This window comes from Prinia subflava, chromosome 8 (genome assembly GCF_021018805.1).
Source record: "Prinia subflava isolate CZ2003 ecotype Zambia chromosome 8, Cam_Psub_1.2, whole genome shotgun sequence".
NCBI lineage: Eukaryota > Metazoa > Chordata > Aves > Passeriformes > Cisticolidae > Prinia > Prinia subflava.
The window spans coordinates 4,271,586-4,295,977 of NC_086254.1; the positions used below are offsets into that span (position 1 = coordinate 4,271,586).

Genomic DNA, 24,392 nt, shown 5'->3' on the forward strand with positions numbered 1-24,392 from the left:
TGGCAACTAGCCAATGAGAGCGCAGAGCGGAGAGAGGGCGCTGCGGATCAGCCAATGGGAGCGCGGAGCGTCGGGCGGGCGCGGAGGCGGGCGGGCCGGGGCGGAGCGGGGCCGCCAAGATGGCGTACCAGACGTTCCGGCAGGAGTACCTGCAGGTGCCGCCCGTGACCCGGGCCTACACCACCGCCTGCGTCCTCACCACCGCCGCCGTGGTCAGTGCGCGGCCGCGGGAGGGAGGCCGTGACGGGGATTGGGAGCGGGGTGGGCGCCGGGTGGCCGTGGAAGAGGAGCCCTCGGGCACCGCCCCCGCTCAGAGCCGGGTGTGGAGCCCCGAGGGCCCCCTGAGCGAGGGGATTCCCGAAACAGACCCCGTGCAAAGCACGAATAAACAACAACAGCGCCAGAGGGTTGTTGTAGTGGGGCTCCCACTTGCCAGAAAACTCACACAGTGCTGATTGAGGACTTGCTGGGCTCTTTTTGGCACACAGGAACGGGTTGCTGTTTTGGGTGTGTGTTTTGTATTGATCCTTTCAAAATCTTCTCTTCTTTTTCAGCAATTAGAACTTATCACGCCCTTCCAGCTGTATTTCAACCCTGAGTTAATATTTAAGCACTTTCAAGTAAGTGTGTTCTGAAGCATGGGAGGTTTAAAACTGTGCTGTAGAGTTTTTTAAGTGCTTATCTTCTCAAAACAGTGTACTTTTTGTATTAGAAATACACTTTTTAAAAGCTACTGTAGCCAGAGTGCAGACCACTGTACCTTAAAATAGGTCTTAGTTTCATTTTTCTGTAAAAGAGATTTCGGTTTCATTGTTATTTGCTTATCTATTTAGCCAATAAAAATAAGCTGTCATGTTTAAAGTCCTTGTATTTGTCTTATTTCCAGATATGGCGGTTAATCACAAACTACTTGTTCTTTGGACCAGTTGGCTTTAATTTTTTATTTAACATGATCTTTTTGTATCCTTCACCAAGTTGTGTTGGTTCCCTTGGCAAGCAGAGCTCCAGAGTGCAAAAATGTTGCTGCACCTGCACACAGGAAAGGTCGAATTCCTGGGAATTCAGCAATGCCAGCTCCACTGGTGTCATGAATGGCCCTCAAGGTGGTCTCCTTCTTAAGTGGTCAAGAATTTTGCCCAGTTACTTTTTTGGTGATAAGAATTTGTACAAGCCTGATCCTTCAGGTTGGTGCTGATGTGGTGCAGGAGAAAATTCCAGGTAACTTTTTTGTCTCCTGGGTCACCCTCTCTGCTGAAGTATCCAGAAAAAACCAAGTGGTGCTGTAAATTGATAAAATGCTTTTGAGCTGGTGTAGAAGTGAATCATTTTCTGCTTGGATGTGTCTCTAAACTCCTTTGCCATGGAATTTTCCTGACCTGTGGCCTCAGATACCGGTACTGCCGCATGCTTGAGGAAGGCTCTTTCCGGGGTCGGACAGCAGATTTTGTATTTATGTTCCTTTTTGGAGGACTTTTAATGACTGTATCCTTTTCCAAGCTCCTTTAGTAAGGCTGAAGATGTGTGAATGAGAATGGAAACTGTGTTGTTACTGTTACATTAATACAGTTTGTTGCACAAGGAGTACCAATATTTGTTAGGGTGGTTTTGAATCCTTTGGGATTGTTGCTGTTTTTCAGGGTTTTTTTCTGCTTGATCATGGAAATGAGGTTATCAGGGAACTGTTCAGGTCTGGGATCATGCTCAGGTTGTCTGTGAAGAATTAAATTATGCTTTAATGAGATTATTCATGCTGCAGGTACTCCGAATCCTGCTGCAGCTGTTGGATTTGATGGACAGTAGTTTGATGGGAAAGTGGAGTTACCAGCTATGTGGAAAACATGGGATTACAAATAAAGCTGTGAAATTCCTGACCTCACAAGTGTTTCCTTAACACCCCATGCCAGCTTTTTGGGCTGTTTGTGAACTTGGTGTTCCTGGGCCAGGCGTTCACCATCATGCTGGTGTACGTCTGGAGCCGCAGGAATCCCTACGTCCGCATGAACTTCTTCGGGCTCCTCATCTTCCAAGCCCCATTTCTGCCCTGGGTATTGATGGGCTTTTCACTGCTTTTGGGGAACTCCATCATTGTGGATCTCCTGGGTGAGCAATGGCAACAGTCACGAGGATCTGTTTCTCCTCATGTTGTACATGAAACAGAAAATGGGGACAAATCCAAGGGCGAAATGCCCCAATGCTTGCTTGTTATATTCTGATGTATTTATACCAGGCTTTTCTGATCTCTAACCATTGTAGCATGTTTTGTGATGTGATAAGGATGGAAAGAGCTTCTCATGTTTTGGCTTTTTATTGCCTGGAATCAGCCCTGATGCATCTGACCATAGCATCAGTTTATATTACTATTTTATCAACTCTAATAGAGCCAAAACATCAGTATTTTTAATAATGACAAGATGTTTTCCCAATATTAATGGCTTGTAGTGTAAGTTAAGTTTTTTTATCTGCTGTTAGCTTTCTTCCTTAGGTTTTGTATTTCTTTATCATCATATTTTCATATTGGAAGGATCCAATGTGTGTTGTTTTTCTGAAAACTAATGTAAAGCATTTGAGAGTTGTAAAGGAGAACTATTGAAAAATCACCTTTTGGCTTTTGTTTCCATACCAGGCATTGCTGTTGGGCATATATATTTTTTCTTAGAGGATGTCTTTCCCAATCAGCCTGGTGGCGGGAGGCTCCTGAGAACACCGTCTGTCCTGTGAGTATTGGTGTCTGCATTGGAAGGGACATGGAAAAAGTGCTTGTTTGGAAAACTGTTTGCAACTCAGTCACATCAGCTTCTGGTGAATTGGGCAGAGACAGAATTGGGGGATGTCTGTTCTTGCTTTTTATTGGACTCATGTTATCAAACAGGGAGCTGTTTAAGTGGGAACTAACGTAACTGGAAGAAGAGCTAAAGAATTTTACCTTTGATTTCTCTGATAACACTTGTCAGGCTTTGCTGACAGCTTCTTTTGGTGGCACCAAAGCTGTATCCCCTGCAACAGTGGCTGAGGTATTACATATAAGATATGTAGTTTTGTTTTTCTTCTGTAAGTCATCCTCATGCCACAATTTTGGGAAAAAAATCCCTCAGTGTTTATAGTATTGAGTAGTGGTGCTCCCACACAGTTCCCTATCGGGTGGATGCTGTAATCCCCTGTGGTGCTCTCCCAGAACACCTCTGATGGTTGTTTTTTCACAGAATCATAGACTATCTTGGAGATGCCAGGCATAGAATATTTATGTCATAAATAGTAGATGAACCTCATCAGTCTTGATTTGGGATCTCCTTCCTGGTGGCTCTTTATGGAGAGCATAAATCCCACTACTTGGACAAGCTGTTCCTGAGGGAGGACACTGTTCCATGTGCAGCACGTGAGCTGTCTTGATCTTGCAGTGAAGTTTTAAAGGGTAACCATCCCTTGTGTTTTCCAGGAAAGCAATATTTGACACGCCGGAGGATGACCCCAATTACAACCCCTTGCCAGAGGAGCGGCCGGGGGGCTTTGCCTGGGGAGAGGGGCAGCGCCTCGGGGGATAATCAGGAACTGTGCCAAAACCCAGCCAACCCCTGCGAGAGACTGGCCTGGGTGCAGCCCAGCACAGAGAGGACTCTCAGCTCTATGGTTTGGAATTCAAGCACTTTATGGAACAGCAGTCTCACCCCAGGCACTCCCAGCGCCTTTCCCCAGCGGGGAATTCATTGTGCTGGACGTAATCTAAATCCAGTGGAGCCAAAAATTTAAAACTGGAAACGGTTTCCTGGTAACTGCAGTTAACAAGGCCACACAAGTACTTGTTTAGAGTGATTTCTAAAGTGTTTTTTTCAGGTTATTTGATACATGAAACTCTATGGGAAACTTTACAGGGGACAAACCCAACTTTTTGGGTTTTCACTCATTTTTTTTATTCTTGGATAAAACAACTACAAGATGATTGAAAGGCTGAGTCACTATTTCAATGGCAAAAGGTTTTTTAATCTGAGGTGCTGCTGTCTCCAGTCATCTTTGAATTGCAGGGAGCACAACGTGCAGCCTAATGCATCTTTTCACTCTGCCAGTTGGGGTTTTGGAATGTTCTGCAGGCCAAGGCTACATTTTGGTGGTTTTTTCCCCCAAGGACTGTGTGTTCAGGTGCCCAGTTTTCAGACTGGTGGTTAAATAGGTGTGCCTGCAAAATGCACCCCCATGTGCCCTCTGCTGTTACTGAATCACCTGCAGCACTAGAGAAGGAAACCTGTCTGCAGTCAGGACTCAAATTACGATGAGTTGAATAAAATGTCTTGTGGATTCTTTTTGGTTAATCCTCTGTATAATCCCGTAGTCTTGAGGCTGCAGGTGGAAAAGCAGGAGCTGGAAAAAGCAAATCCTTGAGGAGACAGAGATAACTGAAGCTTTTCCCTCAAGTGTCTCAGAACTGCAGGACACAGCATTGTCTGCTCAGCTTGTGAAATCCGTGGTGTGTGGATGAAGTTGTAGGACTGTTGTGTCCAACACAGGCCAGTGAGACTAAATGGGATTTAGCTAAAGCAGCACTGATTATAAATATCTCTGAGGAGCCACAGAGGAATTTGGAGCTCAATTCAGCTCATCATGGTCAGTTTTTCTGAAATTACCATAGAAGGAATTGGATAGGGTTTAATTGATTATATCATAGTAGATAAAAGGAGTTAAAGCTGCATCTTCATTCTGCATTTTAGAGGATGGTCTTACCCATGACATGTGATTCTTAGTTAGTCTCAGATTTTGTTTTTAAAAACTGGCTACAGCTTTTATTTTTTAAATTTATAGTCCAGAAGAGAAATGTGTAGGGATCTCACGGGAAATGCTTTGTCCACGAGCAGTGTGTTAAATTCCGATAAAATGTGTGAGGTAATTTGTACCTACAGTTTTATCTGTTAAAGGTTATAAAAACTTAGGGGAACTTTGGGGGTTTTGCAGGTTTCTTTTGATCTGTTTTTGGGGGGCAGTTTTGATTGTTTCCAGAACAGACTTTTAGTGTTCCTAGAGAGCAAGAATGAAAGTGTTTCGGACAGTGTTGCTTCAGCATAGGTTATGAGGCAGGAATTGGATAAAAACCTTATTTTTGCGAGGTTTTTTTAGTTCACTGTTGGAGAGCCCCTCCGTAGCTGAACGAGAACGTGTCCCGACCCTGCCTGCAGCCGGCTCTCTGCCCTCCTTGGCTGCACTTCGCTGCCGTTTGGGCTCCGTGGTTTTTCCGAGGGTCCCCTGCCCTGAGGGGCGCCGGGAGCGCCGCAAATGGCGGCGGCGGCGGGACTACAACTCCCAGGATGCTCCGCGCGGCGTCGCGCGGCGGCGTCATCGCTGCGCCAGGGAGTCCGGCGAGCGCGGCCCCGACGGGCGGGAGCGGACGGAGCCCGGGGCGGCCCCGGCGGGACGGGACGGCGAGGGATCATGGCTCAGGACAGCGAGGAACCTCCGGCCAAGCGCTTCAAGGCGGCGCCCCCCAGCACGCAGCCCCAGGGCGCCGCGCCGCCCGCACACGTGCAGCGCCGCTCCCTGCCCATCTCCGCAGCCCGCGGGCCGCTGCTGGCCCGGCTCCGCCGCCTCGACACCGCCGTCCTCATCGGTGAGTGCCGCGCCGGGCCGTGTCCCACGGAGTGGTCTGGGCTGGGAAAAGCTGCCCAGAAACGGTTTGGGTGTAAATCTGAAGTGTGGTGAATAAGGGATATAATAACTTTTGTGCTTTGGCAGGCGGGTACTTCGTTTTTATGGAGAAGGCAAAAGTATTTCCCTCTCCTTTCGCTGTCTGCCTGGAGTTCAGTCAAAGCCAGATGGCAAAACTCTCCTCTTTCTGAAGACTTTCCTCACTTACATTTTCAGAGTTTTTCACTCATTTTATGTTTTCTGTGGGTGCAAACTAAAAAGCTTTTTGTCAGACTTTCAGGAGCTGAAGATATACACCTTCCCACCTGGTAATCTAAACACTCAGCATTTATTGTAATTAAATAAAAATGCTTTGTATGTCACTCCTATTAGTGCCACACCACAGACACCTCACCTCCAGAGAGGCTGGGGTCCGTTTGTAAACCAGAGTTTGGGTGGAGGGAGCTCTGCAGAGGAGTGGCCCAGCAGCAAGAGGAGGGCATTGGGTGGCGTCTCTGACCTGCCACCGCCTTGTGGTGGGACTTCTCTCCCTGTCTTCAGCTTCCCCATCCTCAAATAGGCCTAAAAGTTAACATAAAAAACCGAGTTCGACAATGCTATATAAGCACAGAGGCAAAACCTTATTCCCTTGATATTCCTTAGGAGAAACAGGCTCAGGGAAGACCACTCAGCTGCCTCAGTACCTGTACGAAGCAGGGATCGGGCACCCTGGTGTCATCGCTGTGACCCAGCCCCGCAGGGTGGCAGCTGTCACCCTGGCTGCCAGGGTCGCCGAGGAGAAGAGGACGGAGCTGGGGAGGCTGGTAGGCTGCTCTGCACGTTCACTTTGGGTTGGTGCTGCGCTGGGCACAGGGGCAGGCTGGCTTCAGGGGGTAATAACCAGCCACAGGGGTGGTAGGGTTAATTGCATGGTTAGTTTTGGGTGTCACAATACAACAAGGATGTAAAAGCAGTGAGAGAACTCAAAGGAGTGCCATGAAGGTGGTGAAGGGTCACATAGCAGGAATGGCTGAGATCACTTGGTCTGTTCAGCTGGAGAAGTAGAGAATTTGTCAAACCTCATCAAGGTCTGCAGCTTCCTCCTGAGGGGCAGTTCCCATCTCTGCTCTCTGTGACCAGGGACAGGACCTGAGGCAACAGCTGGAGCTGTGTCAGGGGAGGTCTTGGTTGGATATCAGGGAAAGGTTCTTCCCCCCAAGGGTGCTGGGCACTGCCCAGGCTCCCCAGGGAATGGGCACGGCCCGAGGCTGCCAGAGCTCCAGGAGAGTTTGGACAGTGCTCCCAGGGATGCACAGGGTGGGATTGTTGAGGGGTCTGTGCAGGGCTAGAGGCTGGACTGGATGATCCCTGTCGGTTCCCTCCAGCTCAGGATATTCTGTGATTTTATAATGCAATGAATGGAGAAAAATGGCTCCTTACCTGCCCCATGACAGGGTGGGCATGATCTGTCTCTGTGGTATTGCACTTCTTGATTATTATCTGAGTTGTTCCATTTGAAAAAATACTGATTCATGAATGAAACAAAAAGTACTGTGCTCTCTTCCATTGCTCCCTGTGTCAGTAGTCACTGTCAAGGAGAGCAGAGTGTTGAATTTGTGCAGGTCACGGGGAGAAAAGTGGAGGAGAAAGACTTCCCCTGCATAAAATCCTTGGAGAGCATGGAATCATTTCTAACAGGGAGAGGAGGGAGGGAGAGAGAGAGGGAGGAAACTTGGGGGGCATTTGTGATGAACTTCTAGTTAGGAAGAAGCCAACTGGAGATGTTGGGAGTATCATTTGAGTGGTTTCCTAGATTTGGAGGATAAACTGCTCACAGACAGCAGATAAACTGCTCTGCTTTCCAGAGCTTCCATGCACTTCTGGTTGGCTCTGCCCCGTGCAGTGACCAGGGGCTGTGTAGCCCTTCCCTGTGGCATGATGGCAGTGAGAAATGGCAGTCCCTGTGCCCGTGCTCCCTGTGATCCCCTCCCCAGGTCGGCTACACTGTGCGCTTCGATGACTGCTCGTGTGCCGAGACCAGGATCCGGTTCCTGACGGACGGGATGCTGCTGCGGGAGGCCATCGGGGACCCTCTGCTGCACAAGTACAGCGTGGTTGTCCTGGACGAGGCCCACGAGAGGACCATCCACACTGACGTGCTCTTCGGAGTGGTCAAAGCTGCACAAAAGAAGAGGAAGGAGCGGGGCCTGCGGCCGCTGAAAGTGTGTTCTAGGATCTAGGGGCTGACGGGGCGACTTGGGAAAAATGGAAGTGTTGGGACTGAACAGATGTGCAGGCTAAACAGGAAAACTGGGAAATGTTTGCTCAGGGTGGACAGTTAAGGATGTCCACTGAGGGATGGCAGTGAAGGGTGGGGTGGGGCTGGGCTCTGAGTGCTCTGAGCATCTCCCGGGGCCTTCCAAAATGTTTGGAATTTCAGCCTTGACCGTTTTTCCATTCCTAAAAGTCACTTTAAATCTGAATAGTTAAAGGTGTCTGACTTATGATGTGTGGGCCTGATATGAGACCTCTGAACAAGGTATCTGGTCACCACCATGGTACCTTTTTCCACAAAAGCCTCTTGGGTGTGAGCTCTGGACTAGACAGAGTGCTGGGGAGGTTTTGGCACTGCTGCTGGGATCACTCCAGGTGCAGGAGCTCTGGCTGCTGGGGCTGCTGTGGGACATGCTCATTCCCAGGTAGGGCACTGCACATGGGATGGGTGGACATGTCAGGAATTTGTGTGAAAGCACGTTGGCTTTGCTGCAGGGGCCTTGCATGGTCTCACTCCACACAGCAGCTCATTCTATCACACTAATGTTTTCTGCCTGTGTTAAAAAACTGATGGTTTAATGAGGGGAAACCACTCTTCTGTCCCAAAACCTTTGAGCTATTCTGAGCGTGGTTCTCAGGATCCAGAGCTGACTTTTGGCTGGTCCTGACTCGTTGGTGTCCAGCTGGATGGCAGCTGCAGTGCTGACCCATCCTGTGCTCCCTTGAAGGTGATTGTCATGTCAGCCACGATGGATGTTGACCTGTTCTCCCAGTACTTCAGTGGAGCTCCTGTCATCTACCTGGAAGGCCGGCAGCATCCCATTGAGATCTTCTACACCAAGGAGCAGCAGAGCGACTACCTGCAGGCAGCACTGGTGTCCATCTTCCAGATCCACCAGGTACGAGGGGCTCTCCAGGTCTGTGTCCCTCTGGGGCCAGGGGTTGGTGTTTTGTGCTGGGATGTTTGACTGCCAAGCACCTGGATCGTTGTGTTATTTCATTAAACTGCATTTAGTGCTTTGAAGTTGCTGCTGCTGTTGGGATTTGGGACCTGTATGTCCAGGCTGGAGCTGAAGGGAGACTGCAAAGCAAAGCTCTGTAATGTCAGCTCATGCCTAAAACCTGAATGTTCCCCTCTCCTGAGTTCTCTGTACCTGGGTGCTTGCTGGCTCTCTCTGCCTGACCTGGACAGTTGTTTGAGGACACAGCAATTCCTCCACCCTCCTCAAAATGTGATTTACACTTTGCCCTCTGGTGAATCCATTGGGAATTCTGGCTGTTTCATACCTTGCACCATGCATATCTTTTCTTTCTTCTTAGCCTGCCTCAGTGACTTGCTGCCAGAACCACATCTCATCACCATCTCAGTTCTCCTTTCCCATCCAAACCCTCCTAACCAGCTTTTTTTCCTCTGGCTCCAGGAAGCCCCTGCATGCCAGGACATCCTGGTGTTCCTGACGGGTCAGGAAGAAATAGAAGCAATGACCAAAACCTGTCGAGACGTTGCCCAGCATCTCCCCGAGGGCTGCCCACGGATGACAGTGCTGCCCCTTTATGCCTCTCTGCCCCACTCCCAACAGCTCCGTGCCTTTAAACCTACCCCTGAGGTGAGGGAATGGGATGGGGGAACAACACCTGCTACTTGTTTGCTTCCATGAGTCTTTGGAAGAAACATGGGGACTTTAAGGGACTAAAGCAGTCTGTACTGACAATAAGCAATAGTCTCCATGGGCTTCAGGCTGAGTGGTTCCAGTGTGACATAAAACACTGCAACTGTGATGGTTTTAACAGATGCATCCAGTGAGTCACGTGGGATCATAAAAAGAAGGAAGGATTAGAGGGAGTGAAAAGGGCACAGGAATTTAAATTTCACCCATTTCATAGGAATTTTTTGTCCATGTCACAGAAAAAACTACAGCAGCTAATGTGGGAAGTACTGAGAATGTTTGTCAGGCCCACAAGAAAAGGAATTTGTGCTGCCTCAGGTTCTTTTGTACCTACTCAGCAGATAAATAAGAACACAAATGAAATGAAATGTGCCAGAAATGAAACCAAAATTCTTGAAAGATGTATTGAGAGCAGCTGTTCTGGTGGTGTGTTTTGTTGCAAATGCTGGCACATGTTTCAGAAGCTGATTATAAACTGGAGATTGCCTTAGTTTCTGAGAGCTGGCATAGCAAGCTCAATTTGTTCTCACAATGTGGGGCAGGGCTTGGCCCCCACTGGCCAAAAGCAGCAGAATTTCTGTTTTACAGCTGCTCTAAGGTGGCCTTGGCCTGGGTTTGATTTCCCCAGGGCTGTCGCAAGGTGATCCTCTCCACCAACATCGCAGAAACCTCCATCACCATTGCAGGGATCAAATTCGTTGTGGACACAGGCATGGTCAAAGCCAAGAAGTACAGCCCTGGTGAGGAGTTCTGAGGAGGAACACGGCCAAGATTGGGGTTGGGTTTGTAGAAGTTAGTGGAGGCCATAAGCCCCACTGAAAGAGGATTTCAAACACCCTCTGTGCTGTTTAAATGAATGTCCCAGGTCTGGGGTGTGGGGTTTGGTGGTGTTTTTGTGGGTTTTTATTTTGATTATCGGCTATGAGGGGGTAAAAATCTGTCAAATGTGAACCTTCTCTTCGTGAACACAGCATGGGATAGTTCTCAGTGCTGAACCAAGTGAGCTCTGAGCCATATTTCAATGCCAAACCCTGGGAATGCTTACTGTGAATGCTCTGTATTTTCCAAAGCTGTGCCTTCCACAGGCACTGACTGAGGTTATGCTTTTCCCTGCCCAGAAACTGGCCTGGAAGTGCTGGCAGTGCAGCAGGTGTCCAAGGCCCAGGCTTGGCAGCGCACAGGGAGAGCAGGGAGGCAGGAGAGCGGGATCTGCTACCGGCTCTACACAGAGGAGGACTTCGAAAAGTTTGATGAAATGACAACACCTGAGATACAGAGGTGAGGACAGAGCCATCACACTCCTTGCCACACCTCTTCTACAGCTGGAGCTGTGGGAAGGACTGAGCAGCAAAATGGGATCTAGGAGCTGACGGGGTGACTTGAGAAAAATGTGGGGAAGTGTGGGGACTAAACAGAAAAACTGGGAAACTTTTGCTCAGGGTGGACAGTTGGGCACTGAGTCTCCAAACACATAAGGCAGTAGTTCTCCTGACTGTCCTCCAGATCTTGGCCTTGCCTCTTCCAAGGCAAGTTGGACTGGTTTAGGAAGTAAGGCTTCACCAGCAGCATCAGACTGTTTTCTGTCAAGCTGCAGCACAGGCCTGAGACTCTTATCTCAGCCTCTATGAAAAAAATAATAAAAGAACTATCTCAGTTGTTTTTTCTGCCTGTGCAGGTGTAACTTGGCCAGTGTGGTGCTTCAGCTCCTGGCCCTGAAAATTCCCAATGTGCTCACCTTTGACTTCATGTCCAAACCATCTCCTGGTAAGTGGCTGCAAAAAGACCAAGGAGCATTCTTGAGTCATAAGGTGTCATAACAACACAGCATGAAGGTGTGCCCTGACTGCCAAGGGAAGCCAGAGTAAATGGGGAAAGGTGCTTGTTCTGCTGGATAGAGGAGGATAAACCACATTTTGGGACCCTGATTTCTCTGAATGAAAAGTACTTATCCCTCTGGCCAAGCAGGCAGTGATGGAACGAGCTGATCCTTCACATCCCTCAGTGGGAGGCAGGAGGGCTCACAGCCCAATGTCCTTGTTTTGGCAGATGCTATTCAAGCAGCAATTGATCAGCTGGACCTGCTGGGAGCTGTGACCCAAAAGGAAGGTCAGCTTGTTCTGACTCCCCTGGGAAAGAAAATGGCAGCTTTTCCACTGGATCCAAAATTCTCCAAGGTAAAAACTGCAGAAAAAAACCCCTTTTTTAATCTCATGTACTCATCTCTCTTCCATTGATGTTTCTCCTTCAAACTCCTTAAACAAGGTGTGAAATTCGGGGTGTTTGCAGCTGTACTGATATATTTGCTGTACATTAATGTATGTAGTTTACAGTCCTTTTGCTGGATTGCTTGTCATTTGCTGTTAAATTCAGGGAAATATTTTAAAAGATAATTTCTTTCCTCTGGTACCCCTGAAGGTAAACAAGGCAAATTGGCTTGCAATTTTGGGGATTGTTTAGCAGCTCCATGAAATGTGTGTTGCTGTAGTTGGTTTCAGTCACTGTGCTTGCACTGGCTGTGCACTGGTCAGTCTCAGGAAGGAGCCTGGCTGTTGATATTTAAGGTGCCTGGTGAGCCCATCAGAGGATTTACAGCTGTTCCTAGCCCCAGATGTTTGAGGTTGTCCTAAGCAATGTTTGGTCCAGTTCCTGGGCTGCCAGGGAGCAGAAGGATCTGCCCAGCTGGGGTGGATTTGGTCGACCAAAGATGAGTTTTGTTGTGTCTGTGCAGGCCATCCTGCTGTCCCCCAAGTTCCACTGTGCAGAGGAGATCCTGACCATCGTGTCACTGCTGTCAGTGGACAGTGTCCTCCACAACCCCCCTGCCCAGCGGGATGAGGTGCAGGCTGTCAGGAGGAAATTCATCTCCAGTGAGGGGGATCATCTGACCCTGCTCAACGTCTACAGGGCCTACAAGAACGTCAACGGGCACAAGGTGGGATGGTCTGAGGCTGCCAGTGCTGTCTGAGCTCATGGGGTGAGCAGTTTCTAGCAGAGAGCAGAGTGACACCTGCATCTTCCACAGCTGGTGCCACAGGCATCCTCCAAAGCAGAGAGAAAAGAGGGCTCATCCTTTACAGCTGGGGAATTGGGGGAAGTTCAGTAACAAAGGCTCCTACAGAAAGCTCTGGCAAAGCTTTGTGGGGCCAGTTCTGTAATCACAGCCAGGACTCTTCCTTCCCTGGTTCCAGCTGGAAACAGAAGGGAATGGGAGATTGTTCAGACTTGATGATAAGTATCTGAACTGCTCTGTGACAGGATTAATTGGGAAAACACTGACCATATTTAAAAGCAGATTTGGATTTATCCTGCCCTATCAACCCCTCATATTGATTTGTGGATCTGGGAACTCATGCACCCCATTCCTTGCAGCACCTGTCATTCTTACCTGGTTTGTTTTCACCACCTGTGGGATAGCAGGTGCTGTTCTGCTGCTCTTGGTGGCCTTGCAGAGCGGGTCTGAGTGGAGAAAGAACCACCACATGCTGTTTCTGAGCACTGTGGGAGGGAATTAGGCACAGGGGAGTAAAGGGGGGTAGAAATATGACCAGGAAGAGGGTCAGCACCTTTTCTCTGAGTTAGATTGTAGGGGGGATTCTGCTTTTCTTGGTATCCAAAGGCTGTCATGCTCCTGGGGTGAAGAAATATTCCCTTCTAACTCCCGGTGTCTCTGGTGCAGGGATGGTGCAGAGAGAACTTTATCAACGGCAGGAACATGAAGCTGATGGCAGAAGTCAGAGCTCAGCTCAGGGACATTTGTGTAAAGGTAACTTGCTTCCATATTCTGTTTCTCTGTTTCTCCTGTTGGTGTTTTCCTGTTTGTCCCTAAACTGATGTTACTGTGCACCAAGTCCCAGGAGTGAGAAAATGTGGGGTTGCTTTCAGTCTCCTGTAAAGAGCTGGCTAAAATTCCTGATGTGCAGTTGCATCCCAAAATATTAAAGGTGCAGGGCTTAATGGGTCAAGGAGAAATGGGAACCTCTGAAGAAGACTTCTCAGGGAAAGGACAGGTTTTCCCAAGGGTTTTTCCTGCTCTAGTGCGGGTGGGACTGTGCTGTGTGTGCCACAGAGTGCTGTCAGCCTCGGCAGCCTGTGCTGGCTGGCTTCTTCATGGAGTCAGGCATTCAGTGTGGCAGCAGCTTCCCCTCAGCGCTGTTCCTGCTGGGCACAGCGTGGGAGCTGCCACTGAACCCCTGGCACTCTGCAGTGACATGGGAGCCACCCTCTGGGCTATCATTTGTGAACGCTGGTTGCCCTTAAGCTCGCTTCCAGAAGGAGAGTGATGACCAATTTTGTTGGTTCTCAGTCTGGGTTAGCCTAGCATCCGCTCGAGCTGAATTCCCAGTGATCCCCCAGCGTTCTGACACAGGAAAATCCCCCAGGATTTCTGCAGAGAGCCCAATGAACCAGGGCTGTGTCCCCACGAGGGTGCAGGTTGTTGTCGCTCACTCCCGTCTCTCCCAGCTGTCGATGCCTCTCGAGTCGTGCCGCGGGGACACGGCCAGCGTGCGGCGCTGCCTGGCGCACAGCCTGTTCATGAACGCGGCCGAGCTGCGGCCCGACGGCTCCTACGGCACGGTGGACTCGCAGCAGGTGGTGGCCATCCACCCCTCCTCGGTGCTGTTCCAGGCCCGGCCGGCCTGCGTGGTGTTCAACGCGCTGCTGCGCACCAACAAGTGCTACATGCGCGACCTGTGCGTGGTGGACGCCGAGTGGCTGCACGAGGCCGCGCCCGACTACTTCCGCAGGAAGCTCCGCACGGCCAAGGGCTGACCGACCCCTGGAGATGGGACCAGCCTGTGCTGGTGGGTTTTTGTTAAACTGAGTTCTGTATTCAGTGGTTCTTCCCTGTTTCCCCCCGCTCGATGCATTGGGTGCTGTCCAGGCTGACCCCGTTTTTGTCTCTTTGTCTACCTCTCCTATCCCTGCCCTGTCCTTAGAAGCTTTAGTCAGCTGTCCATCATCCCCCTGACCCTGCCCTATGTTATGGAAAAACCCCTGTCCGTCTGTCCTGGGGGCAATCACCTGCTTGTTCCACACCCTCCACCCCTCAGTTTTAAAGCAGGTGTGGGATTTGTTCCTGGCTCCTTTTCGTACCCCATGTTGGGGAATAAAGATCTCTGGGAAATTGTATGAAAAGGAGCCTTCTCTAGCCCTTGCTCTGAAGTCTAGACGCCACAACACCTGTTGCTGTAGAAGAACAGCCTTGTTCTGCACCGTTACCTGAACCTGCTGGCAGATTTGGGAACAGCCCTTGGCACAGCCGGGAGTCAGAGCCAGCTGGGATTCTTCCAGCCATGTCACCAGCTGGCTCAGCTTCGCCTTGAAAGACTTATTTTTATTAAAAAAAAATTAATGAATATATGTTGTCTAGGTTTGAGAAGACAGGTGTCTGCCAGGGAAAACTGGAGTTTCCCTTGGAATGGAGAATGTAAACCCCCTTCCTCCAAATTATTAGAATTTTTCAGTTAAGGGCTTTCAGGCAAAGTTTTGGGAGATGGAATAACAGTTCTTTATTATGAATATTAAAAATACAAATTATCAGAAGGCATCCACCCTCCTCCCCCCTGGAGTTACAAGAGATAAAGGAAAACATCTCCCCAACTACTTTCAACAGATGAAATAGAATACACATTTTTTTGGTTACATAACCCACGACAATGTATAACCTCATTTTTTACAGGCAGGGTAATTGAAGTGTGCTTAAGGAAGGGGATGGGTATTTATTTTGATTGGATTTTGTATGTTTTTTCCAGAATAAAGAAGTGACAGTGAAAATATGAATCCTGTGTGTTGTTTTGTGAGGCACAAAACAAATGATCATGGGACAGTCCAGGACCAGTCCTGGTGCTTATGGTTCTCATGGGATTGTGTTTGTTGTCAGCAGTCTGGGCTTAAAGATGTGAAGGTAGCACAGTGAATTTGTGTTTGTTGTGCAGAACGGACTCTGCTATTTACATGTGCCGTGCTCAGATGCCTGCGGGGATCTGGGAGTTAGGATTCTGGTCCTTTGATGGGGTGGTATCAATCTGATGGGCTGGTACAGGAGCTCTCCTGCTCCTGCCTTGCAGCGAGCAGCAAATTGGCTTTCTGTGCTTCTCCTTGATAGTGGGCACTAGTGCCAGCATTTGGACAAAGGGAAGGCTTGGTGCCAGGAAACGCTGCCTTTGTCAGTCTTTCTTCTGAAATACACATTGCTCAAGGAGCAAAAAAAACCCCCAAAATCTCATTTTTTCTTTATCTGTGAAGACCACCACGCTCTGGCCTTAACACTGGCCATCCTAATTAGGGGTGGGCTGATGTCTGGCTTAAAACCTGTGCACGTCCCTCACATTCCTAAAGCTCCCTTTGTGCCTTCACCCGAGAAGGGACCTGTACGGGTGCTCTGTCCGTGCCATCCCTGCCCATTCCATTGCCAGGGATCGCAGGAGCCAGGCACCCATTGGCACGCTCCGTCCTGCCGGGGCCGGGACTCGAACCCGCGCTCTCCCCGGGGCCGGGACTCGAACCGGGATCTCCCCGGGGCCGGGACTCGAACCGGGATCTCCCCGGGGCCGGGACTCGAACCCGCGCTCTCCCCGGGGCCGGGACTCGAACCGGGATCTCCCCGGGGCCGGGACTCGAACCCGCGCTCTCCCCGGGGCCGGGACTCGAACCGGGATCTCCCCGGGGCCGGGACTCGAACCCGCGCTCTCCCCGGGGCCGGGACTCGAACCCGCGCTCTCCCCGGGGCCGGGACTCGAACCGGGATCTCCCCGGGGCCGGGACTCGAACCCGCGGGCCTGGTGCCCGCGCGGGGCCCGCCGGGGCCGGAAGCGCGGCGCGGTTCCGGGGCGGGCAGTCCTCGCCCGCCGCTCGGTGCCGCACGATGCTCCTCGCCCGCTCCCTGCGCGCCGCCGCCGCCGCCGCGCTGCGCCCGCCGCGCCGCCCGCTCAGCTCCGCGTCCCCCCGCGCCCTGCTGCCGCCGCCCGCCGCCGCGCCGGCCCTGGCGCGCTCGCTGTGGCAGCTGGGCGGCGGCGCGGGGCGGACGGCGCTGCTGCGGCCGCGGCGGGGCTCGGCCGGCCGCGTGTCCTGCGGCTGCGGCGGGCTGCACACCGAGGGTGAGCAGGGACGGAGCGGGGCCGCCCTTGGGAGGGCGCGGGAAGGACACGTGCGCTGCACCCCGCTCAATGCCGGGAAGCACGTGGGGAGGGGGGGCTTTCTCTACTTCCCCTTCTTTCCCTACTCCCTCCTCTTTCCCTAAGGCAACTCGACATTTCTTTAAAACCCGTTTTCCCTAAACCATCTATTTCCCCGAATTCCGTCATTGCCTAAGCCCCCTTTCCCTCTACACCCCTTCTCTACCTCCTCTTTCCCTACTCCCCTTTCCTAACCTTTTTCACAACCACCTTTTCCCTAACCCCCCGCTTTCCCTACTCCCTTTTTTTCAAAACTCCGTTTTCCCAAACCCCCTTTTCCTACCTGCCCTTCCCTTAACCCCACCCCCCTTTTTCTTAACCCTCCCTTTTCTCACCCCCTTATTTTACTCCCTTCTTTCCTTAGCCCCTTTTCCCTAATGCCCCCCCTTTCTCTAACTGTCCTTTTCCTAACCCCCTGTTTTCCAACACCCCTTTCTCTCCCCTTCCCCTGAACTCACCCCCCCTCTTTCCTTAATCCACCCCTCTCCATATCCCTCCCGTCCCCTAACCCCCTTTTCTTTCCTCGCCAGGAGACAAAGCCTTTGCGCAGTTCCTGACGGATGAGATCCAGGAGGAGAAGAAGATCCAGAAGCACAAATCCCTGCCCAAGATCTCCGGGGGGTGGGAGCTGGAGGTCCACGGCACGGAGGCCAAGCTGCTGCGGAAGATCGCGGGGGAAAAGTAAGAGGGGCTCTGGGAAGGGTCCCCAGCACCCGAGGGTGGGTGGGTGACAGTGACCAGGCTCCTCCCTGTGCTCCTGCCCCAAACTGCAGGGTGAAAACGCTCTTGATTTTACCGCTTTGGGCTTTTTTTTCCACACCAGTTTGTTACAGTGTTTTGTGTTACAAAGTTTCACGTGGTCGTGGTGTTTTAAAAATCGCGGTTCAGCAAAACTTTATAAAGTGAGAGCACTTGGAGGGAGCAGCTTCTCTGAGGCGTGTCCTTTAACTGCAGTACCTGGTTTTGTTCACACTGTGTGAATTCTGAACGAGGGTTTAAAGGACTCGTTCTGTGAGCAATTTTTTGGTGTGTTCAAAAGCAATGTTTCTGTTTCTTTTGCAGGATAACGGTTACATTCAACATCAATAACAGCATTCCACCCTCGGCTGAAGAAGACACGCAGGAGCAGCAGAAACCTGATGAGCAGGAGGTAACTCAGCCTTGATGTGCATTTAATGTTGGGGATACATTAAAGTTGTAATCTTGCCTAAGTTGGAGCCTTGCCTTTAAGTGTTGAGGCTTCTTCTCCCCCTTATTTGATACTGGGGAGCATTAAGTCACAAAATGCAGATTTTCCAGGGCTGCTTGTCCCCTGGCTGTGACCTTCCTCTGCTGCAGAAAGGCAGAGCAGGGTGGGAGGGCTCTATGAGGAAAAATTAGAGGAATTCTGAGACTTGCTTCCTTCCAGTACCAAAAGGGTCTACAGGAGAGTGGGACAGGGAAACTTTGTACAAGGGAATGGGGTGACAGATTAAGGGGGAATGGCTTTTAACTGACAGAGAGTGGGGCTAAATTGGGTATTGGGAGAGATTGTTCCCTGTGAGGGTGGGGAGACCCTGGTGCAGAGAAACTGTGGCTGCCCCATCCCTGGAATTGTCCAAAATTAGATTGGATGGGGCTTGGAGCAACCTGGGATAGTGGAAGGTGTCAGGGAATACCCAGTGCTGGCTGGGCTGTGCTGTGGTTGCGTTGGCTCCTGTTCAGATTCCAGTGCTGATGCAACTGTTCTCTTATTTAGCCTGAGCTTACATCAACTCCAAACTTTGTTGTGGAAGTAATAAAAGATGATACAAAGCAGACCCTTGTGCTTGACTGCCATTTCCCTGAAGATGAGGTGAGTATCCCTGTGCCCCTGTTGGATTTAACTGCTCTTTGTAATCTCTTGTTTTCTGAATCAGCACAATATCCAGTCTCTTCTTAATTCTTAATTTTTCTTGATCACAAAAAAAAAGGCTTTATGTTAGCAAGAACAGTGGGGAGGAAGTATTTATGTCATTCCTCACATCCTGCCCTGGCGTTTCTGATCAGCTGCTTATTGATCTGTTTATTGAATTACAGTAGAGAAGTAGGGATTAAAAAAAGGAGGGCAGAAAATAAAATGGAGAGCTTTTGCTCATACTGTTCTTTGTGGTTTATTTTGTAAATGTTAGGAGATGTTTAACAGCTGACAAAAGTGAGACAGACATGGGAAAAGATATTTAGAACCACACAGAAGAAATGTTTATATATTTGTAAAATTCAGGCTGCTGATTTACATCAGGTCCCTTCTGGCAGCAGAAGCTTAGAGGTTTTCCTGTGTTCTGTGCTTGTCCTCACAGGTACATGTTGAGGGGAGGGGCACAGCTTGTCTGGCCTTGGGGCTTTTCCTGAGGTATTTCCAGCCTGGGGATGAGCTGGCTGAGCGTGCCTGCTAATTGGAGTTAATTACATGCCTTGTGTTTGTTTTTCTGCCTCAGATTGGACAGGAAGGAGAGGAAGAAAGTGATATTTTCACAATTCGGGAGGTCAGCTTCCAGCCCACTGGAGAAGCCGACTGGAAAGACACCAACTACACCCTCAACACAGATTCCCTTGACTGGGTAGGTGCTGAAGGCCACAGGGCTCTCAGCTCACCTCACCTGGCTGTGCCTCTGCTCCTGGGATGGGAATTCAGCCTGTGTGGGTGTCTGAGACAGGGGCTGCCCCTGCTCTGCCCCTGAGCTGCTGGTTCTGCTGCAGACCCAGGGAGTTTCCTGGTCCAGGGTCGTGCACTGCTGCTGGCATTGCCAGGAACCAGGACAGACAGGGGGAGCTTCTTCCTTTCCAGATTTCAGGCCAGATTTCCCAGCCAGGAATTGCACTCTGGAAGTGCTTTGACACTTGTTAAACATCTTTTGACCTGTGTGTTTAACAGTGTGGTTTATCAGACACCTTGTGTAGATAAAGGCATCTCTGTGTGGTGTCTGATAAAATACATTGTGTCCTGGTTTTCCAGGCCTGTTGTTACAGTTGTAACACTATAAATATGCACAAGAATCTGCTCTTCTTTTACGTTCTCAGTGCCAGGATTTCAAAAGGTACAGTCTTTAGTCTGAGGCTGTCATATGTTTAAAACTGAAAGTAGAAATAAGTCCTGGAGAGCATCCTTGAGAAGCATTCATGTTAAAATTGTTTAGTGTGCTGTAGACCATCCCACACTAATTATTCTTTTTTCCCCCGTCTTAGGGCATTAAATTAATCAAAAATGTGTATGAAAAGAAAAAAGCAAAGTTCATGACTGTTACATTTAAGCCTTTCAAATAAACTTGTACATGAGACACCTTTCCAGAGGGTTCGTTCACCCCTGGGGAGAGGGGACAGGCAGAGCTGGGCCTGTGTCATCCTTGACAGACAGACAGACAGATCCTGATGGACTCCCACAGTCTGGGGATCATCTCCAGGGTGCAGCTCATTTGTACTGTTGGGTTTGGGTTTTTAATAAGTGCTCCATGGCCCTTTCTGACCAAATGTTCCACTCAAGGTCAGGCCTGCCCTCCTGTGGGAGCTGGGCCTGATCTTCCTGGGGGAAGTGCCATTTGCAAGGGGACACTCCCAGGTGTGTTCCTAAGGAAGTTTTCTGTTCCTTGCTCCAGGCTCTCTACGATCACCTGATGGATTTCCTGGCTGACAGAGGAGTGGACAACACCTTTGCTGATGAGTTAGTAGAGCTCAGCACTGCCCTGGAGCACCAGGAGTACATTAAATTCCTTGAAGACCTCAAAAGCTTTGTCAAATGTCAGTAGGTCAGGCTAGGAAACCTATCCTCAAGTGTGGGTATTCCACAGTGCTGCTTCATCCAGCAATACCCAAATATATCTTCACTGGATACAGAGAGTAAGTAACTTGGAAGGTGGAGAATGGTAGAAGGAGGATTCTCACTTGGATTTGGGGACGTGTAGTGATGGTGCAGCCCCAATCAAGTTCTCCAAGGCTCTGGGCCAGAATTGCCTTGCCCTGCATGGGTTTTTTTGTACAATTAAGAGTGAATGTGAAGAATAAAAACTGTTCAACATATCACTGAAAAGGGTGGTTTCTCTTCTTCCTGCTGTGCCAGAGCTGTCAGGAGTTTATCTGTGCCACAGCTGCTCACAGAGTAGGTGTGGCAGTGATGGTTGCTGATGGTGGAACACTTCTACTTAAAGTGGTTCCTCCAATTGTTGTTTGAAGATTTTATGTTAGTTAGTTTATTTATTTAAGGTTTATTTAAACTCAAAGGGAAATATGAAGTCCACCATGAGCTGTGAGATCACTGATGTAGTATTAAAGACAACACCGAGGCCAAAATAAACTAAATATATTTATTTCAAAACATGTCCTGTGTGATTAAAAGTGCAGGTCAAAGCAGTAGTACTGCCTTTTGAAGTGTCTTTTTGACACAGAAGTATGTACAGAAGAGTCCTAGCAGCTCTGGGTGAGGTTTAGTATTGAAGTTTTCCAGAAATAAAGCAGCAGCTGAATCACCTTAGAGGAGAATCATCCAGGAGTCACAGACCTTCACAAAGAAATTGAACAGAGAAGCTGTGTTACTGCATAAGATTCAAAACTATTTGAACAGGAAAAATTCACAAAAGAGTTGGGCAGAGGCTGCCCAGGGCAGTGATGGAGCCCTGGGGAGATTTAAAAGGCAGATGTGGCACTTGGGGACATGGGTTAGTTTGGCCTTGGCAGTGCTGGGGGAATGGTTGGACTTGATCTTAGGGGTCTTTTCCAACTTAAACAATTCCATGGCTCTGAAATGCTCTGCCCCCAACACTGTCCTCACACTGGTTTTACACAGCAAAAGCAAGCACCAGCTCTAGCTTGAGCCAAAGGGCTGCTAGGTGTTCTCAGACACCAGATAAAGTTTTTCAGGAGGCTTAAACAACTAATTTTAAAAACCTTTCTTCACGAACTACTTATCTGAACAGATGGTGCACACAAGACTTAAAAGTTGTTGGCTAAATCTAGGGCACTAAATTTGACAGGTTCTTGAAAGATTCCCTAATCCAGCAGTTAAAGGTGTGTACTTTGGAACTTTTCTTTTATGGTTACTGGTGGTCAAAGGTAAAGCAATTTCCAAGGAATTTTGTGAAAAAACAGCCACACAAACCTCGGGGATGAATGGACTTGTGGTTTCTGCCCATAGAATTGAGACAAGCAGGGATCCTTTGCAGGAGCCTGACATTCACACTCACCGGGCAGCTCATGAGCAGACTGGCTTCCTCCTCCATGCCACTGGTGACTGTGAACTCGGGGCTGTGCAAGCACCTCTGACTGTGCTCTGTCAAGGTGCTTTCCAGAAGTGACTGAAGCTTCCCTTCTGTCATATCCTGAGAATTAAAGGTCAGCTGAAGTCCCTGTCTTAGCTTAAAGCTGCCTCTGCAGCAGCAGAGGTGCCACACACAATGTGTAAGAGTGCAGCTTACCTGTGTGCTGATGTACAATCCACACTGGCAACAAACCACGTGAGCCTTCACAGTCAGGTTATTCCTGGGAAGAGCAAACAATGAGCATCATGACACCCACAACAAGGAAAGATTTTAGCAAAAAAAAACCCCAAACCCTCCCCCACCCTTTAGATTTCAATCATTGCTCAGGCGTTTTTGTTTTGTTGATATGAACAGCAGTCTCCCTGCACATTTCTAAGCCCAGACTGCTGTAGGAGAGTGGGGAATCTGGATGCCAGTGCCAAGGGCTTTCTTACTTCCTACATACTGGGCAGATGACCCTGTTGGTGGCCTCCAGGCCGTCGAGCATGGCGTTGAGACACTCCTCATCGAAGCGCAGGCTCCGCTCGTACTCCTCAATCACCGACTGCTCTGCAACAGCAAGCACAGCACCCTCAGGGCCTGGGCAGCACAGCCACAGCTGCTGGGCAGATGTGGGTTTCTAGGCTGGGCTGGATGAGGGTTTCTAAGAACTTTTATTCCTTTCAGTCAGATTTCTACACTTGGTGACATCATTCCTGCTAATCCTGTTTTCTCTATAGCTCAGAGGGTCTCGTGTTTCTGCTTTCCAATCAGCACCTTAGAAACGTTCTGAATTTATTTATAAAGGTTCCTAGAGCTAACAGATATTTCAATCCTGTGTCTCTGGCCTCTCTCACAGACCTTAAAACACCACTTAAACTCTTAAAACTGTGAGAGGAGGTCTCAATACCTCAAAGGCTCAACACCAACATTTCTGAGGAGGCTCTTCCCCTGTATCACGAGGGGATACAAGAACCCCTCTTGGGCTTCTTTGCAAGAACCAAGGAGTGCAGCTGTTCTGCATTACTAGAAAGTCAAGAATGTTACACATCAAATAGGAGCCTGAAGATGTGTAAAGATCTTACCTTGCAAGATCAATTCTTGTTGGATCTCTTCCAGCACTGCCAGCTCATCAGGGTCCTCCAGCATCTGAAAGGTGAATCAGTCACTGATCCTCCCATTCCAGCCACTTTTTCACTTCCAGCCCTGACTGTGCAACATAAATTCACTCTTCTTCTCCTGTCTAGTAAATCCCTGTATTTGCAAACTCATACACTGTGGGAAGCAGCCTGTACTGTAAACACATGTGCAGAGCCAGCCAGAATGGATCCAAGTACAGCCAGTCCAAGAACTTGCTTTTTAAGACATTCAGGTTTCATTCCCATTCTCAGAAGAGGGAAGTGACAGACCAGCTATAAAAAGCACAGATGAGGAAACCAAGCCTCTGCTGTGATCCGCAGGCTGTTTGCGAAGGAAGTAAGGAATTTCCCCATGTCCAAAGGCACTTTCAGAGCTCAACACCCTGCCTGAGCTGTAGAACTGGGAAACCCTGAAGTTCCTGAGTTTTGGCAGCTCCAGCGAGAAGCTGAAGTCAGACCCGCAGGGGGTTGTGTTTGATACTCATGTATCACACAGCGGGTGTTGATGCCGGGGACCCAGCACTGACCTGCTCCGTGGGCTGCTCCCCGCGGAGGCCGGGCAGCCTGTCCCGCAGCTCCTGCCATTCCTGCTCCATCACCTCCTGCACCAGCAGCGCGCCCGACGCCGCCGCACACGCGCCGTCCCCGGCCTGGCGGTACCGGTCCAGCAGCTTGGCCCGGCTGCTCCTCAGCCGCTCCAGGCAGCGCTGCGGACACGGGAGAGCGCCCGGGGCCGTCAGCGCCGGCCCGGCGGGACACGGGGGGAGAGACCCGGCGGAGGGGCTGCGTCCCACAGGGCGGGACCCCGGGAATCCCTGAGGGGGGACACGGGGAGGGTGCGGGCCTGGAGAGCGGGATAGGGGGAGACACCGGGGTTAGACACGGGAGGGGAGCCGGCGGGCGGAGCGGGGCCGGCCGTGTCCCGGAGGGGCTGCAGGGTGACAGCTCCCAGCAGGGGCAGCGCTGGGCGCTCGCTGAGGGAGCTCGGGACGGGGTGAGGAGAGACTTTCGGACAGGTTCACCCCCTCAGCGGGACCAGCGCGCCAGCCCCGGGCGGGGAGCGAACTTTGGGTCCAAAGGAGGAGGGAGCCCACAACCCCCCCTCCCAGCGCCCTCCCCGCTCACCCTGCGGTACGTCTCCTTCCAGGGCGGCCCGCTCGGGCTCTTGTACCGCGCCCGGTGCCGCTGCACCGGCGCCTCCATCGCGCCGGGCCCGCAGCGCTCCGGGGCCGCGGGGCGCGCCGGGAAATGTAGTCCGCGGGAGGCGGCGCCGATTGGCCGCGGGGC

The 24,392-nt window shown here is 50.4% G+C and overlaps 4 protein-coding genes across 5 annotated transcripts; 3 read left to right on the forward strand and 1 right to left on the reverse strand.

Moving 5' to 3' along the window:
• Positions 1–54: 54 nt before the first annotated feature.
• Positions 55–3,982, forward strand: DERL2 (derlin 2). The gene is made up of 7 exons (XM_063402440.1): positions 55–212; positions 555–620; positions 887–960; positions 1,389–1,482; positions 1,905–2,100; positions 2,624–2,714; positions 3,434–3,982. Exons 1-7 carry the CDS (start codon positions 120–122, stop codon positions 3,537–3,539), a joined length of 720 nt encoding a protein of 239 aa, XP_063258510.1. The 5' UTR covers positions 55–119; the 3' UTR covers positions 3,540–3,982.
• A 148-nt stretch (positions 3,983–4,130) lies between these two features.
• Positions 4,131–15,326, forward strand: DHX33 (DEAH-box helicase 33). Its single transcript, XM_063402438.1, has 12 exons — positions 4,131–5,587; positions 6,268–6,428; positions 7,599–7,826; positions 8,607–8,777; positions 9,300–9,485; positions 10,174–10,285; positions 10,664–10,823; positions 11,221–11,309; positions 11,592–11,719; positions 12,274–12,477; positions 13,222–13,308; positions 14,007–15,326. The coding sequence occupies exons 1-12, from the start codon at positions 5,257–5,259 to the stop codon at positions 14,313–14,315; spliced, it is 2,166 nt and encodes a 721-aa protein (XP_063258508.1). The 5' UTR covers positions 4,131–5,256; the 3' UTR covers positions 14,316–15,326.
• Positions 15,327–16,395: 1,069 nt separating this feature from the next.
• C1QBP (complement C1q binding protein) lies at positions 16,396–20,752 on the forward strand. Its single transcript, XM_063402445.1, has 6 exons — positions 16,396–16,642; positions 17,251–17,401; positions 17,783–17,870; positions 18,459–18,554; positions 19,177–19,299; positions 20,332–20,752. The coding sequence occupies exons 1-6, from the start codon at positions 16,411–16,413 to the stop codon at positions 20,479–20,481; spliced, it is 840 nt and encodes a 279-aa protein (XP_063258515.1). The 5' UTR covers positions 16,396–16,410; the 3' UTR covers positions 20,482–20,752.
• Positions 20,753–20,903: 151 nt separating this feature from the next.
• Positions 20,904–24,386, reverse strand: RPAIN (RPA interacting protein). Of its 2 annotated transcripts, XM_063402446.1 has the most exons (7): positions 24,231–24,386; positions 23,633–23,812; positions 23,052–23,115; positions 22,422–22,536; positions 22,144–22,207; positions 21,913–22,047; positions 20,904–21,230 (listed from the first exon to the last, which is right to left on the reverse strand). In XM_063402446.1, the coding sequence occupies exons 1-7, from the start codon at positions 24,306–24,308 to the stop codon at positions 21,201–21,203; spliced, it is 666 nt and encodes a 221-aa protein (XP_063258516.1). In that variant the 5' UTR covers positions 24,309–24,386; the 3' UTR covers positions 20,904–21,200. The 2 variants fall into 2 exon arrangements, 1 of the variants encoding a protein (XP_063258516.1); XR_010081035.1 differs by lacking the exon at positions 20,904–21,230 and having other exon boundaries at positions 21,972–22,047; positions 22,433–22,536.
• Positions 24,387–24,392: the final 6 nt, after the last annotated feature.

Coding starts and splice junctions, on each gene's coding strand:
- DERL2 (XM_063402440.1), top strand. CDS start 120: ATGGCGTACCAGACGTTCCGGCAGGAGTACCTGCAGGTGCCGCCCGTG. Junction 213..554: donor TCCTCACCACCGCCGCCGTG/GTCAGTGCGCGG, acceptor CTTCTTTTTCAG/CAATTAGAACTTATCACGCC. Junction 1,483..1,904: donor TTGGAGGACTTTTAATGACT/GTATCCTTTTCC, acceptor ACCCCATGCCAG/CTTTTTGGGCTGTTTGTGAA.
- DHX33 (XM_063402438.1), top strand. CDS start 5,257: ATGGCGGCGGCGGCGGGACTACAACTCCCAGGATGCTCCGCGCGGCGT. Junction 8,778..9,299: donor CCATCTTCCAGATCCACCAG/GTACGAGGGGCT, acceptor CTCTGGCTCCAG/GAAGCCCCTGCATGCCAGGA. Junction 12,478..13,221: donor AGAACGTCAACGGGCACAAG/GTGGGATGGTCT, acceptor TCTCTGGTGCAG/GGATGGTGCAGAGAGAACTT.
- C1QBP (XM_063402445.1), top strand. CDS start 16,411: ATGCTCCTCGCCCGCTCCCTGCGCGCCGCCGCCGCCGCCGCGCTGCGC. Junction 17,402..17,782: donor CGGAAGATCGCGGGGGAAAA/GTAAGAGGGGCT, acceptor TTTCTTTTGCAG/GATAACGGTTACATTCAACA. Junction 18,555..19,176: donor GCCATTTCCCTGAAGATGAG/GTGAGTATCCCT, acceptor TTTCTGCCTCAG/ATTGGACAGGAAGGAGAGGA.
- RPAIN (XM_063402446.1), bottom strand. CDS start 24,308: ATGGAGGCGCCGGTGCAGCGGCACCGGGCGCGGTACAAGAGCCCGAGC. Junction 22,048..22,143: donor GATTGTACATCAGCACACAG/GTAAGCTGCACT, acceptor TTTAATTCTCAG/GATATGACAGAAGGGAAGCT. Junction 21,231..21,912: donor GTCTGCTCATGAGCTGCCCG/GTGAGTGTGAAT, acceptor TTCTTTGTGAAG/GTCTGTGACTCCTGGATGAT.